The sequence below is a fragment of the Haliotis cracherodii genome, unplaced genomic scaffold (assembly GCF_022045235.1).
Source record: "Haliotis cracherodii isolate W230 unplaced genomic scaffold, xgHalCrac1.p SCAF_4, whole genome shotgun sequence".
Classification (NCBI taxonomy): Eukaryota; Metazoa; Mollusca; class Gastropoda; order Lepetellida; family Haliotidae; genus Haliotis; species Haliotis cracherodii.
In genome coordinates this window covers 65,079,751-65,096,439 of record NW_027266297.1, presented here as the reverse complement: position 1 = coordinate 65,096,439, position 16,689 = coordinate 65,079,751, and the positions used below count along the sequence as shown (strand labels likewise).

Sequence of the window (16,689 nt, the reverse complement as noted above, 5' to 3'; positions counted from 1 at the left end):
TGATGATGAACTTTGCTCTAATTATTTGCTCTTAAAAATCCTCAATTTGTGTAAAACTATTGTATAAGTATATCATGTATATGCTAGGGGCAGTGGGGTAGCCTGGCGGTTAAGTCTTGTGTCACCGCCGTGTAACTGCTGGAATATTGCTAAAAGCAGAGTAAAACCATATTCACTCACTCACTCATGGCCTGATAACACGTACTTTCCAGAACTGGGTTTATTTGATTTCACGTTGAAGGCCAATATGTCCAGGGTTCATTAGACTGCTAGGAAGGTTGCAAGGAGGTAGCACCGATTATGGCCGAGCACAACGAATTTAACCTTGTATTTTGAAAAACGTATTGTAAAGTTCTTACCAAAATATTCATCATTGTTCATTCTATGGTTTTTTCAATGCATTATGTCGATCGACCCTAGTCATAGTCCAGAGTGATATTTAAACATGGCATCTATATGATGCCACCTGCATAAAGACAATTGTCAAAGCAATCCATTTTATAAATACACAACCAGCATTAACGCTCGTTCTATACAGCAATAAGATATTCGCCGTCGGGATACACTCACATCCGGTCAATCCACACATAGTGATCACCCGATCCTCATTTTTGTCGACTGTCACGAACGATAACTCGTCCTTGGAACAACATTGTTCCACAATCCCCATTGTGACCGATGTTTCTTTGATATTTCACATAATTTGACCTTATTATTTACAAATTAAAATAAAAAATGCAGGGCCCTTGCCCCTTCTGCACGCAGCCCAGAAAGCGCTGCCTGGTCAAACCCACCCAGAACTTTTCGGACAATGTGAAAACTCCCTGCAGTCTTCTGCATTACCCAGATTGTCAGAAGGTCTGTATTCCTGATAGCAAACCCGGGTACTCTCCCGATGTCAGTCGATTGGGAGCTACCAAACCTAAGGCACCAAGAACAATGGGGAGTCGGACAACTTGGTACTTGGGATGCAAGTTTGACATTTCCAAAGCGAGGTGGTGCATATGTTTTTCCTTAATCTTGCCAATCACATTATTATTATTATTATCATTACTATTATTATTATTATTATTATTATTATTATTATTATTATTATTATTATTATTTTTATTTTTATCTGCAAAGAATTACCTAATGTTGGAGAATATTCCGCTCCTCCAGTTAATTACCGTAAAAGCCTTTTCCTAGTGTCAGGAAACCTGAGTATTTTCAGATTAATGGAATTTTTAAGGCTTTACTACAGCCATTATAGCTCAGCTGTATGTTTTGAAGAGCTGATAAAACAATCAGACGCCTCATCACAAGGATGATTCAGATATCAGATTATGTGTCGGGCTTTCTGCTGTTTACATAACAGCAGCTGGTTGGTTTAATGGCGCTTTGAACAGAATTTAATATATTTAGCTGCATGACAAGTAGATGTGAGAGGTAGATTTGCGCAGGGCGCTTACTCATGTTTTCCACTTTGGTGAAACCTGAAACCACGGATATTGTGCTGAACACCCGAGATCATTAAGGGGCGACTCTGGGATTCGAACCCAAGATCACCGGATGTTGGAACGGTTAAGGAGCTCAACTCAAGGGAATTGCGGCGCCTTAAACCTACTGGGCAACCGGTGCACCCAGAGAAGGTATCAGAACAATGAGCATTGTTCGCTTGGTCAGTAGACTATAAGTTTGTTTGTTTGTTGGTGTTTAACGCCGCACTCATCAGTGTTCCAGCTTTAAGATGGCAGTATGTAAATAATCGAGTCTGGACCAGACAATCTAGTGATTGACATCATGGACATCGATCTGCGCAATTGGGATACGATGGCATGCATTAACGAAGTCAGCAAGTCTGACCACCCGGTCGCCTCTTACGACAAGCATAGTAGCCTTTAAATAGATCCCTCGAATACAATGTTGCCCTAAAATGGGAACGGATGGCATTGAATTCCGAACAAACAAAATCACATTTGGTTTAGTCGTATCTATGTTAAGCAGCACATACCCTCACCATGGTGAACGTTTGACACTCTCGCAACCTCGCCGACCCCGCCACGATCAAGCCCAGTGCTATACACGTCAACACAATCCCAGTCGTCAGGATGGTAGCCTCTCGACACTTCTCGGGGCGTCGCATATTCCAGAATCTCTTCTTTATAACATAATGTTGCTTTTTCGGTTTAGGGTGAATACCATTCCACAAACCATTCTCACAAGCTAACACGGGCACATCGTCTCTGCGTTCTACGTCATCATTTAATGTGGAGATGTGTAGAGGATCTGCCGAACTCTCGGTTTCAGACTGTTCCGGCCTCATGTTGCGGATACGAATGTCTGAGTGACATGTGTCTTCAATGTCGTGATCAGCTGAAAGAAAAAGAATGCAAAATGGTGAGGTAGAATGCAAAATCACGTGGTAGAAACCAGCGTGGTAGGGCATGTTGGCAAAACAGGCTACTGAACATTGCCTGGTAGATTTCCTTCAAGATATGTCCAGATGTCTTAAAATTGAGCGCACTTGGGTAATACCACAAATACATGTAGAATAATTCACTTACACAAGCGTAACAACTACACAATCAAGCATAACACAAATAGGATAACTCGCATTAGTGTCAAAACTACACTCGCATGCTTAAACACACACAAATGTCACAAGGACACAAGTATGCATAACATATAGAATAACTCACACAAGTGTCAAAACTACAGAAACATAGAAAATCTCACCCGAGTGTCTTTTGATATCAAATATATCAACACGAGTTGATAAAAGTGGAAAAATTGCGAGGCTTGCCGAGGATTTTTGCCACTTTTATCAACGAGTGTTGATATATTTGATATCAAAAGACACGAGGGTGAGATTTTATTTATCATCCAACATCATTCTTCCAACTTTTTCAATTCGTAGACAGTAATTAGCAGTGTTTTCAGTGTAAAAAGTACTGCTACAGGTTCAGTAGCAGAGCCATTAGTGATGTCATTTGATTGTGACGTCATTTTAACCAGTGACGTCACAATGGTCTGTAAAGCATTGTGATGTAATTTCATTGCAGCGATATCTACAGTGTAGATATCGCTTGATCTAATCCAAGCGATATCTCCTGTGGGAGCCAGTTTTGGATGATAAATGCATTACTCAGATAGAATAACTCACATTAGTGTCAAAACTACACAAACCTGCATAACTCAGAATAACCCACACAAGAGTCACAACTACACAGACATGCATAACAAATAGAATAACTCACACAAGTTACACAGCTGCACAGCCGTGCACAACACAAATAATACATCCCACTGACGTAGATTTTTTCCAACTGATTTTCCAAGTGACTGCCCTATAGTTAAGGTAGCCAACACGAATGGATCTAAATGGGTCCAGCTGAGTTTGTATAGTGCCTCAGTTGGTTGATTAACATAAGGTATAAATTCAAAGTTCAAACACAAACAAGAGCCACAAGGACATGACGTGTCCCCACGACCATTCCAAAGGGCATATGAAATATTGATCGATTCAAACATGTTACCCCAATAAATCAGGATTCATTTGAAACCAATTATACAGGGAATTAAAGAAAAATGCAAATTTCAAAATCCCTATATCGCCCCAATTCACCATCCGATATATGTGATGAGTATTGCTGTGCGTAAATCCATTTTGTAGATTCCTTAATCCTGGATTTCTCCGGAAACGAAATGATTACAGACTGAAGGACAGAATGTCGGATGATGAAAATACCCATAAACCCCCGAATATAGAAAGACAAACACCCATCTATTTCCTGTTAGCATCTACCATAATTTGCCTAGCGTTTCTTGCTTCATAAGTACCAATAAATTGGGAGGGAATCGATTGTTGTCCGCGTTAGTCCATCATTAAATTGTGCGAGTACATACGAGGGACGAAACATTACTTAAAGTTCAGAGCGAGTCGTCCAGTCATACATTGACTTTATACACTAATACCCGCTCCCTGACGAGATATGGCCTAAAATGGTATATCCATATGACTAATGGTATCGCATGGATAAAACAGAAACATTTCCAACAATCTTACATGTTCAAGGCTTCAGCTAGATCTGCGATAAATAGACACAGGGCATCAACCAGTGCACGTCCGTTATGACACGCACTGGTGAACTAATCAGATTATAAGGTGTAGAACAACATACTCCAGTAAGTGCATGGATACAAGATTACTTCGCTTTAACCTTTGGCTGATTCAGGAGGGAATACACAGCAGAGAAGACATATATGAGCAACCTTTGGAAACCCTGCCACAGATGATAAATGTGTGGGCAAGGTCGACATCAACTAATTGAAAGCCTTCGACGACAAAACCCCGACGATAAAGCAGATTTAACCGTTTTTCAGATCTCACAGCGTGAGGTCGAGTCAGTATTTAAGAGGGATTCCTATGGATATAACCTAGACACGAGTTAATTACCGCAGAATATGACAAGGGGGAGACCAAGTGCGACCACAGAAGCGAGACAGTGAAGTCTATTTTGGTGATGACTCAACAGCTGGTATCAAACAGGGGAGGAATCAGATGGGGCATCTATGTGGAATCAGTTGACGGACTAACGCGACGCCTAACCACGAAAATACCAGCATCACGACAACATGTTCTAGAGTCAGCTGACAAAAGTCGACGGGATCTGGCACCTCTGGTCACTGCATCTGAGACTGTCGTGAAGAGAGAGTTATGTCTTTCGAGTATTGCGCCAGAGATCAGAGGAGCTTCAGTAATGAAGCATGTACTTCTCCAAACAGCTGGTACCGAGAGATCGTTAATGTGAGGAGGGGTAGTCAGGGCCTTTTGCGTGAATATATGAATAAAGTTCGGTGTGTTGAAATAACTAAATAAGTCTCGCTGGAATATATGCAGCAGTGATCCTTCATTGCAGACTTTGAAATCATTATTGTATAATATCCCGGTGCATACATATTGGATACTAGAACACGTAATAGATTATCGTTAACAGATCAAAGAAGGTACTTTGGAACAGGGCAACTGGAGCGTTGAACGTATGTAGTAAATCATTAGAACCGCTACCATCACAACAACGACGACGACATCACCACCGTCATCTCTCCCCATCTCACCATCAATACGACGACGACTACATCTCCACCGTCATCAATACCAACCTCATCATCAATACATCCACCAGTGCATCTCCAACGTCATCACATCCCACCTAACCATCACTACATCCATCAGTACATCTCCAACGTCATCACTTCCCACCTCACCATCACAACAACGACGACTACATCCCAACCGTCATCACTCCCAACCTCATCATCAATACAACGACGACAACATCCCCACCGTTATCACTCCCAACCTCAGCATCAATACAACGACGACTACATCTCCACCGTCATCACTACCAACCTCGCCATCACTACAACCAGCAGTCCATCTCCATCTACATTACACCCCATCTCACCATCAATACAATGACTACATCTCCAACGTCATTACTAACGCTACCACTCCCCACCTCACCATCACTACAACCGCCATTTCATCTCCTGAATCATTAATAAGGCTACCACCTCATGGCTTCGCCATAACCGCAACAGCCAGCGCCACAATTTCAGTATCACTGCCACTTTCCCTTCTTACCAACCAACACTACAACCACCTGTACCATAACAGAGAATAAGTGCCGGTGTCAGAGTAAGGCGACGGTATCACCTAACCATTACAAGAAACACCCCTGCCATTAATGTGCCACTAATATCGCTACAGACAACCACACAACAACATTTAACCACCACCACTGCCACTACCACCCCCATCACCACCACTGCCGCTATCAACCATATCATTCCTACATTCTCAAGCAGGAATGATAATTCCTTCTTGTCGAATACCATTACGCAGATAAGACTACAGACGCTTTGGGAATACACGACTCTTGGGGTTTTGTCTGTAAATCAATCATTGCAGTGAAATATTATGAAGAAAATACAGCTCCTGGTGTGAGCTAGCGCCATATAACCGTGTATCCTGAGGAGGTGCGCCGTTAGTGTGATGTCAATAACATTTTCACAATTCAGATACGGTTTACTGCAACGCGACATTACGGTCTGGCCACGTCTGACACGTGCAATGCGTTATTGTCGTGTCACGGCCATTGGGCGCGTGATTTTAGTCATGACCTGGCCTCGTAATTACATACATGTAGCGAGGCCACGCGACGGCGAATACGTATCAGAGTCACGCGCAGCAGATACGTATAAGATACGCATCATACGGCGTCAGCTACGTGTAGCAGGACGTCGAGTCATCCAACAGATGGCATCCTTACCTTATCAGCTTGCTGACGGGGTTATGTTGACAAGGCGTCCGACCTCTGATCAGATCACGGGACTCGAAAATTGTATAGCCTCAACACTAGCGCCCAACGTGGGGCTGAGCACGTTCATATTAAATTTGAGCAAAATAATTCTCAGTACCCTACTATGCGGCCCGGGACGTGCCTTCTGTTGACGGGGACGAAGGACGTGGAGTCATTCACAGAAGACATCCTAACCTTGTGAACTTGCTGACGGAGTTAACCTCTTTGGTCATATGGACAAGGCGTCCGACTTCTGATCAGAGGGTCCGTGGTTCGAATCCCATCAGGGGATTTTGTGGCCGCTACATACGTATTACGGAAATGCAACTGGAGATATTAAGGCAAGGCCCCTCTTAATTCTTGTTATAACCGAGTTCAGTATAACAAATAAGTAACACGATACAGTATCAATATATATGTGAGCTCAAACAATGACAATGACTTAAATAAAATGAGTGAGTGAGTGAGTTGGGTTTAACGCCGCTTTTAACAGTATTCCAGTTATATCACGGCGTATCAGCTTAATGTGGGAGGAAAGCCCGAAGTGATGCAGGTCTTAGACGTTTGCCAATTCGGTGATACCCACGAGCACGGGTATGGTGCTGACAAACCTAGAAACATAATTGGGGCGAACCGGGATTCGAACCCACAATCATAGGTTTCTGGCGTGCCGAAGGGACGCAACTCTGCACAGCGAATCGCGGCGCCTTAGACGACTGGGCCACCCGTGTCCCCGACTTAAATAAAAGAGATATAAATCCTTTCCATCTTCATTGTGAGTCAGTGACAGCTTTTAGTAGTATACAAGTTACACCACGGCGTGTCAGCCAAAATAAAATGTGAGAGGAAAGCCGAAGTGATACAGCCCTCGGGCGTTTATCACTTTGTATAACCCTCCAACACGGGTATGGAACTGACTAACCTAGAAACATAATCGGGGCGATCCGGGATTCAAATCCACAACCATAGGTTTCTGGCTTGCCTGAGCGGACACAACTCCGCATAAGACGACTGGGCCATCCGTGCCCCTATTCATACGGAATATCTGCTTACACAGAACCCATTATATAACACCGGCGATAAGGGGTATAACGCAACAAATGTTATATTTGGGATAACACTTTCTTAGTAAAGTACAGATTTCTTTTTCTCGAGTTAATAAAGGGTATGTGTTTATGAATCACTGTAATATGATGATGATACAAGATGGCACACATCAGAAACGCAAGCAAAAGAACGTCACAGAAACACACAGAAACATAAAAAACAAGAATAGGAAATCGTAGTTGATACAGATGCGGCAAATTGTGATATGTCCTCCATATGTCCGCAATAACTCTTTTTAAAAGCTTTACAAGGCCTTGAATGTTGTAACATTGATCAAACAACGTTTGAGTAGGAGTCGTATGATGTTCTTTAAACTCCCTTGATCCCCCGGTAATAGCATATTTACCTGAACACAGTTGTCATAAATGACACAAATGTCATAGGCAAGCGATGGTTCAACGTCCATATGTTGTTCATAGATTTAAGTAGATTCTTGATCATTCTTGCATATTTTCGCGATATTTAAAACATAACCATATGACATTAAGATGAATATCAATAATGATACATGATAGCATTCGATCTGTCATGAACGAGCAGACACAGTTCCTATGGAAAGAGCATCCATGAGAATATCATAAATACAACAAAATTAGATCCAGCAAAGTTAAAGAAACATATAAAAAGAACTCAATAATAACAATATTTCAGAAATTAGAGGTGAAACGAATAAAAAAATATAATATTATATAGTTCATCCTTTCAAACTGCGCTATACAGCGATTTGTTTTTTGTGTTACGAAACGTTGGGAAATGTGTACTTACTTAATGTTAAAGTCCTTACTTGAAATGAAACTGAATATGCTTCATCGAATCCCTTCTTCGTCTCCAGGGTATCTGTACAACATTTGGACTATCCCTATCGATCGTTAAGAAATATTTATATCTTACTTTGACGTGAAACCGATATTTGCAAGGTTGATGTAATCAATCACATATCATTGAAAATACCATGGATATCATTTTGTCTTTTATCATCACCAGATCAGGATTTTTTTAACACATGATACTTAATGGAAACAGTATGGAAATCTCAAGAGGGTAGTGCAAAAGGAAGAGAATTTATGGATGTCAACTTCTTTATTATGAGGAACACAACGTTTTGAGGTGTATGCATGTACTCTGAAACGTTGTGTTCCTCATAATAAAGAAGTTGACATCCATAAATTCTCTTCCTTGTGCGTATCTTTTCAAAATGCCCTTCAAAGACTTGAGGATCGTACAATGTATAGTATGATAATAATTTAAAAACATGATTAAAAATAACATTTCGGTTTACGAGCTTAAATAACCATTCCTGCCAGCCAAACGTTAGGTTTACTGTCACTGACGATAAGCTACAGATCTATCATTGTGAGAGTTGAAATATTGGTAAATGACCACAATACATCACTCACTAACTCACATTGTGACTGCATATATGAAGTGACACCTACCCCTTTCTGTTCTCGATACCTATGCATCTGTTTCAAGACAGCTATAAATATTCATGATCCCTGTATTCACTATTGCCGAAGACGATCCTCTGATATATGGTACTCCGGAATTAGCGTCTGCTGCCTTTTCTTGATATATCCCTCCGCGCGGTTCTCTTTCTATAACTGTGCTCCTACACACAGGGGAATACCTCGTGTTGAACATCAGCTAAAGGATCCTCGAACTTGTCTTCATTCCAACAAATCGTACCTTTGCGAGTTTCAGTGATATCAACGTCTTACCGAAGCCCTACCATTACAACTATAAACAATCTCATAGCCCGGTGGGGGACTTCGGGAACATACTAGAACTACTAGAAATTGGATTTCCTCATCAATATGCTCGATGTGTGCAAATCATTCAAGCTGAGTACAGTACGGCCGTCTACGGCATTGTAAAACATCGTACTCTCAGCAGACTGGAATGGCCGAGTTTAAGGTTCAGGGCCGACCACACATTGAATACCCCCTAAGCATGCTTTCATAATGGTATTGTAACTAGGGGAATTTCGACATGATGGTGAAAATGCAATTATGATGTTTACTTGAGGGCTGATCGCAGTTTGTTATTTCCACGAGGGATTGAAAAATTATACGGAAATTGAATCATGTTTCAGTCAGTGTTCGAGGGGCTTAATAAAACAGTGCCTCTTTCTGATATTGATACGAGGAGGTATTATATATAATGAGTTAAACAGGCCAACACTTCTGACGGAAAATGTAAGCTTTTATAGTGAGGCGTTAGCTGGCGTTATTCCCCCACACGTTTCTGTACAAGAAGGCAGTCTGGTATAAGGAGACTTTAGAAATGGATTGAGCAAGAAATTGATGAAGTGTTTTCAGATGGTAATGTCTTCGACACAAGTATCAATTATTTTCCAACTTGAAATAGGAATGTAGTTTTTTCTTAGTGCAAATTCCTGTTTTACTTCTAGCTGCGAAAGGAATCGTCCATATATATGTCGCGCATAGCTTCCTGGTTAAAAATTTCTTATCAACGTTCCTTTACCTTCTTTCGTTATTTTGAAACACCTTCACACCGTCTCTGGCGGTCTCTATCGTGTTTTGCCACAGTGTCCCCGTGGACATCTGCTTGATGTGTCCAGCTTCTCCCAGAGCAACATACACAAGCAATTAATGTCAATTTTCAACCACTTAGTTCTTGAGATGTGGCAGATAAAAAAAAGAAAACCCACTGCCTAAAGTTACCTACCAAGGGAATAGTGAAAAAGTACGACTTCATTTGAATGAACAACGTTAAAAATTCGGTGTGACCGTGTTTTAGTGCAACTAATCATCAATCTAGAGATCAAACTGCCGGCCATGCCAAACCCCCGTAAGTAATTGACAATAAACTCTAAAAAGGAAATTCAATTTTCTTCCTGATAAGGTTTTCTCTCCTAATATGTTTCAAACGATCCTAAATTTAAATGAAATTGCCAAGCCGTAAAAACGTAAAGGTTTGAATCCACAGTAAGGGCACAACGGAAAGCATGGCGTCCATCGGCGCGCATTAGCTGATTTGATTAAGTCGTCCTCTGCTGTTAAAGACGGAAAACTGTTTTCAGGATAAGAACCAAGCATTCTTCGTGGCTACTGCTAAACGTCTCGGATTTCTGCTATTACAACGTAAACAACTTTTTATCGCCGATGTACCTTGCATGCATTGATGTGTGATCTTACAGTTCCATGACGCTGTCGTGAGGATGGTCTCGCTGCCTTGGCGTCCACGCCTATAGGTTCGCTCAGTTGTATTAACGTTATAGTTTACATCAACAAACAAATCATTAGATCACGTCACGGTCAACCGTTCAACACAGATTGGATTTCAGCCAGTAAATCAAGTGAGTATTATATGAATGTGAAGGGTTTAGCTGCGAAAGATGGCACATCAATACGGTACGAGCCGACGGCTGACTGAAGTCCTGTCTTGTGGCGGACGTGGACGTTACTGGCTAACAGAAGTCATTGACACAGACTGTTGATTGGGACATCTATTTAAACTACAAATACACACGAACATTTAATTTCAAGCCTCTCTCCATATCACTAGATAGAAACTGATCTGGCGTAACATCCCTGAGGACATATTCACGGGTATTAATTGATCAAGCTGTATCTTACTGCAAAAACAAACGAATCACGTTGTATTTCTTTATGACGAGGAATGCCCAAAATGATTGTCCCACACGATGGGCTGTACGGACTTTGGGATTTGATATGATTGACAATGCGTTTGTTTTATGTTAGAGTTATGGATTTTCCATATTCTCCATTGAAATGGTTTCTGTTTTATGCCACATCGAGGATCCTGTTACGTGATCTAATCCTTGAAAGAAATAAGCTGCGGCTTCCGCGGAGACATCTTGAAAGGAGCGCCCTGTCCCTGGCGGACCGAGGGCTCGGGGGACGTAATTTCAAAGCCTAACCTAGCTGTTTCATGTCACAGTTTTCCTTTTATCTCTGCAGGACTTTTCCGGATGTTAATTTCGTTCTGTTGTGTAATATGTTGTCCTCTGTATCAAATCTGACTGGTTGGAAGTTTCAAAAGGTTTCTGATGCCTGCTACAGCCCGAAGGATTATGTTCTACACACATCGTAATGCTTGTATGTAAGGTCAGGGATGAAATATATATGAGCAAATATGGGATCAAAGCAATATGATGTCGTACAAGGCTTAATTACTGTCTATGACGACAAATATAAGTGCTCCTACACTTCTGGACTATTGGAGTCATTGATAGATTTGATTTCTGTCCAATGCTTCAACTAACTTGTCTCATCGCCTTTACTTCACATCAGATTAAGGGATAAGGATTGGCGACGGGGAAGGGAGAGGAATGTAGTTGTGGGCTCACGGGACTTTAACAATATTCTATCGAATAGTATGGATATACATGATTCTACCTATTACTGTTATGCCTCATCTGAAATGACTGGAAATATTTTCTATGCAACCGAGTTAATATACAAAATATTTAATTATCAATGAAGAGGAACATTGATCTCCACCAGACCAATGGACCCGTGAAGATCCGGGGTAGAATACATCTTCAGCAACCCATGCTTGCCGTAAGAGGCGACTATGCTTGACGTAAGAAGCGACTAGCGGGGTCGGGTGGTAAGGCTCGCTGACTTGGTTGATGCAGGTCATCGATCCAAATTGCGTTGATCGATGCTCATGATTTCAATCACTGAATTGTCTGGTCCAGACTCGAATATTTACAGATCGACATCATATAGCTTAAGTATTGCTGAGTGCGGCGTTAAACAACAAAACAAACAAACCAGATCAATGTATGTTAAATGTTAAAAGTTGAAACGACAATAATCACTGCCTAAATATACAATGGTTTGTATTTTATGCTTTCATGATTCAGTCATAGAGCCCACAGTGCCCAAGAAATCTGGCAGGAAGCTGCTCAGAAGCGCCAGGTTACAACAGCAAACCTGATCCAGAATCGATTTGCTGCTGTAGTCTGGTGTGAACTAGCTTCTGAGTATACATGTCTGTAGAATCACATCAGAAGCGCCTCATCCCAGACCAAGGAGGCAATTGGCATCGAACTCCCAGGAAACATGCCATAATTACAGTTGGGCCACAGACAAAAATGACAAGAAGGCTCATTTTGAAGTTACGCGAACATTTGCCTACTGAGATCACTGATATCCAATCACAGAGTATGAAGTAGGTTATTTTCTATGAAGCACGAACTGTCTGCTTCTGAGAATATCATCAAAGTGCGCCAGCATGCACAAAGATGGTGCGTGGCACTGTTCCCACCTACCTACCCTTTTCCAGCAGTTGGACATGAACAGAGGCAAACTGGGTCTTATACAATATTGATATAGGCACAAGACGGGGGGAATGTTTGAATGTCTTAATTCACTCAGGAAATTGTTTAATCTCGTCAATAGATGTTCAGACGGGCCTGCGATAAGAGGAGATGTAACGGGGGAATGGGTATAGACGTTGTCCTCTCCCTCCCACGACACAAATCAATTTCAGTCAGGAAAATGAAGGGCATACGAATGAAACACGAGGTCATGAGACTGACCTACCACCAAACTCGGTTTACTAGATTTGAAGAAATTAAATACTTGATGGAGAGACGTTCATGCAATATTCATGATCCCTCGTCACTTATTGACACATCGCTTATCTTTCTTAGATTGCCTGCCGCAACAATTCTACATTTCGATCGAATCTGGTCGGATTCACTACACCAAAGCTGAAATGATTAAAATTACCACAATCATCGTGATAGCGAAAACGTAATTTAAGAGGTATTCAAAGTTAGATAATGAAAGTAAATCTAAAGTTGATTCGGTCAAATAACATCTCATAAAGTTGGTTTGATGCTGAAGCACATACGCGATAACACACATACACACTGTCAGTGGGCATGTAACTACGACGCTTTAATGATCATCAGCGTTGTTAACACGCAACTGCATCCCTCAAGCCATACATCCGTGAAGCCTCTCAGCCCTTCAGTCCTCATCTTCTCTGGACGCTAAAGTAAGGAAAACATCCCCATAAAACTGATTCAGAAGGCTGGCTGTAATACGCCGTTGTTGGATATTCAATATTAAACATATGATCCAAGTATAGACTAGGTTCCATGAAAGGACAAAAAATCATTTGCCCACTTTAATGCATATTTGAAAGTTTCCGAAGTTTATGTGTTCGTGTCTGTCAGATAAGGCTAAGGGGGTCGTAAATGCCGTATCTCCACAGCTAGATAGCACCTGTGACGCCCCATGCTATCAGAGTGATTGTCGTTGTTACAAGGTGGATTACATGTTTTATAGTACAATGTCTGCTTGGACGAGCCGCATCACGACATCGCTGTTATTTCAAATGCTGATGAGTGCAGCAGATGAAGTTAGGTTTAGTGTATGAAAACAATTGAGGTATTTTTTTCTGATGCTGCTTTTCTACATAATTGCTCCAATGAATAAGCAAGTTTCACCTATGATTCGTGTATGTACTTCTATATTCAGCGTGTGTTTTTACATTTGTTCATTCATTAGATCAGAAAACAAAATGTTAGTAAGAAGAATTACTTACGCCTCTCTGTTGATTACCAGATCAGCTTTGCCGGAATATTCATGCAATAAGGCATATGGGTAATCTAAACATTATTCAAAACAGTTTGATAAAGTGTTGTTCTATGAATATTGAAGACATATAACAACCATATTCATAGCTCCACATGCTCCGGATCATCGTGTTAATATCCTGCTGTCATCAGTTTTCACTTTGGGAGATTTTGCCAATGGGAGAAATTGACATAAAACAATGATTGGCGGCCTACCTAGATAAACGTTGAAAAGGCAAACGTCATACTTTTCAAATGACCGTCCACCGCTTAGTCATGTCATTTCGAAGTGGCAGTGCACCCTTAGAGTGAGTGAGTGAGTTTGGTTTTACGCCGCTTTTAGCAATATTCCAGCAATATCACGGTGGGGGACACCAGAAATGGGCTTCACACTTTGTACCCATGTCGGGAATCGAACCCGGGTCTTCGGCGTGACGAGCGAACGCTTTAACCACTAGGCTACCCGACCGCCACGCACACTTATATTGTTTTAAAGTTAAGGGAGATATCTTGGCCTCAGAGTGTGGCTTCTTGTAAAACAGCATAAATGTCTTACCAGGATATACATCTAAAATATTTCTACTTTTCGTGTACTTGTACAATGATGTGGTTGCCATGTCGAATGACGGGTCATGCGCACCATTTTCATCCTAATGGACACCTATATAGTAGCCGTTCCTTTTCTGCATATTTCCTCGTGGTATTATCCTTGTATACCAGAACTCGGGTACTTTTATTCAATGATGTATATGATCTAACAACTGGATGTTCTGGCAACCTAGAGTTTGTTGAGCGGCTCTGACAACAAGAGGCTGATATGTAGGTCATTTGATGCAAGAATTATTCGCTTCCTCGCCAAGACGTCTGAAAATGCTGGAACCAGATCGAATGACTTTGTTTTTACAGGCAAGTGCAGAAACGTAAGTAAACATATATAACATCATGTTGCAGAGATATTTGCGCAAGTGGAGGAGATTATATCACTCTAACGCCAGTCAAAGGACATGTGTGCTACAGCTAAGTGACCTGTATCAAATAACGCGAACAAAACATAATATTATTTATATACCCCTGTGACCCCATCTGTCGTCTACTGACGTCATGTGACGTTCAACTCTCGCGAACTAATACAGCAATCGGTAGTAAGGTGTCAGGAAGCCGGAAGTCGTCGGCCACAAGAGACTCCATGTTGTCATGCATGTTTACATACACCGGCGCCTTCAAAGAGCTGGTAAATTAAATGCCGTGCCCACTTCAATTATCAAAAGGATTTTTTTCAATCTGCATTTTCAGGAAAGGAAGTGTTTGAAAGGCCAAGGGAGCTGCACGTTACCAAGGACATTACAAGAAACACCAAAAACAGTCATCGTGGTTTTTTTCCAAAGCCAAGCTGCAATCTGATACAACGGGGGTTTCATATCGAAATCTTATTTTTCTTTGAAACTCAACTTCAAGTCACTTTGTTACAAACCGTTTTCATTCTTTATACCCATTGGCCCTGGATCGACGGTGTTCATGATGTAGCCTCCGTTAATGTGTGTTCAGTTGAAGTCTATAATCTACTAAGCATCCTGTGTGTAATGTGAGACGGTGAAGGAGCAAACAGTTATTGTAAGATTAATCTCGATTACCAGATGTTAAGGCCATGCACGGGTCACATGGGTTACTTTGCCCCCGCGTAATTGGTGGCGAGGAGAGTCCTATTATGTTCATGGTCTGGTGCCAAGGTCCATGACGTCTTCTCTATCTCGCCAGGTCTGTGTGAGGACACAGTGCAAAATAAGATAGGATAAACTGTATTACAGATCCGTGTAGACGAGTCTTACTTTAAACCTAATTCAAGGTCTGACACCTGTCTAGGACTAAACTGTCTATCTGGCCTGGTTGTACAATTAGGGCAATGTCATCGGCGACTGGGAGCTGCGTTGGTAAAGATACAGCGACGCTGCTTGTGTTGATGAAGTCCCTGATGAGATAGAGTTGTTTTCAAAGTGTACTTGAAACTGTTGATCTGTTATCTGCTGTAGCTAGCACCGATTGTCTGATAATGCAAGAATACACATGTGTTCTGCTATAGTTTGGTTGATTGTAACAGAGAGTGCGCGTATGTGACTGTGTTCTGCTGTAGCTGGGGTCAATTGTCCCTAAGGAAAAAATATACCTATGCTCTTCTGTAATTTGTTTGACGGTGCCGGAAAGTGACTGTGCCCTACTGTATTTCAATGGCTAATTGCAACAGAGTCGGGTCGGGTTGGGTGGGCCCGGAGTAGGACCTGGCTACCCACAATACTACCCGGACCCGTGGTTAGTCACGTGAAATATTGTTTAATGACAAAAACTCACTATAGCTCAGCGGTTACACTAATGTTCGCATTTCTTTCTGATGATGCACACATTCCTTTTAACTTGTATATTTTTGAGTAAAGATAAAGCTTCAGTCAACTTCAGTATACGCACGATTTGATCGTTTTATAAGAGACCATATGGTCTCTGGTTTCATACATGTATCTAAACAGTTTTTGCCAGGGCTACAGTTAAACTATTGACATTGTGTTTCCAACTCTTGAGACCTACAGTGGATACCCAAGTAAGGTCAGGTAGTAGGGGTCGGGTACCCGGGTAATACATTTGGACTCGTCCCAGCCCTATAACAGA

The 16,689-nt window shown here is 41.5% G+C and overlaps 1 protein-coding gene across 5 annotated transcripts in view; it reads right to left on the bottom strand.

Annotated features, from left to right (window-relative positions):
- Positions 1 to 16,689, bottom strand: part of LOC139480087 (uncharacterized) — a 42,188-nt gene that overhangs the window by 14,822 nt on the left and 10,677 nt on the right. For 2 of the 5 annotated variants that reach the window (XM_071263095.1, XM_071263099.1), the window contains exon 2: positions 1,994 to 2,355. In XM_071263095.1, the coding sequence (XP_071119196.1) occupies positions 1,994 to 2,305 (312 nt within the window). In that variant the 5' untranslated portion in view covers positions 2,306 to 2,355. Of the gene's footprint in view, positions 1 to 1,993; positions 2,356 to 8,219; positions 8,287 to 8,890; positions 9,220 to 16,689 lie in introns of those variants that run through there. The other 3 variants (XM_071263097.1, XM_071263096.1, XM_071263098.1) reach the window with 3 other exon arrangements.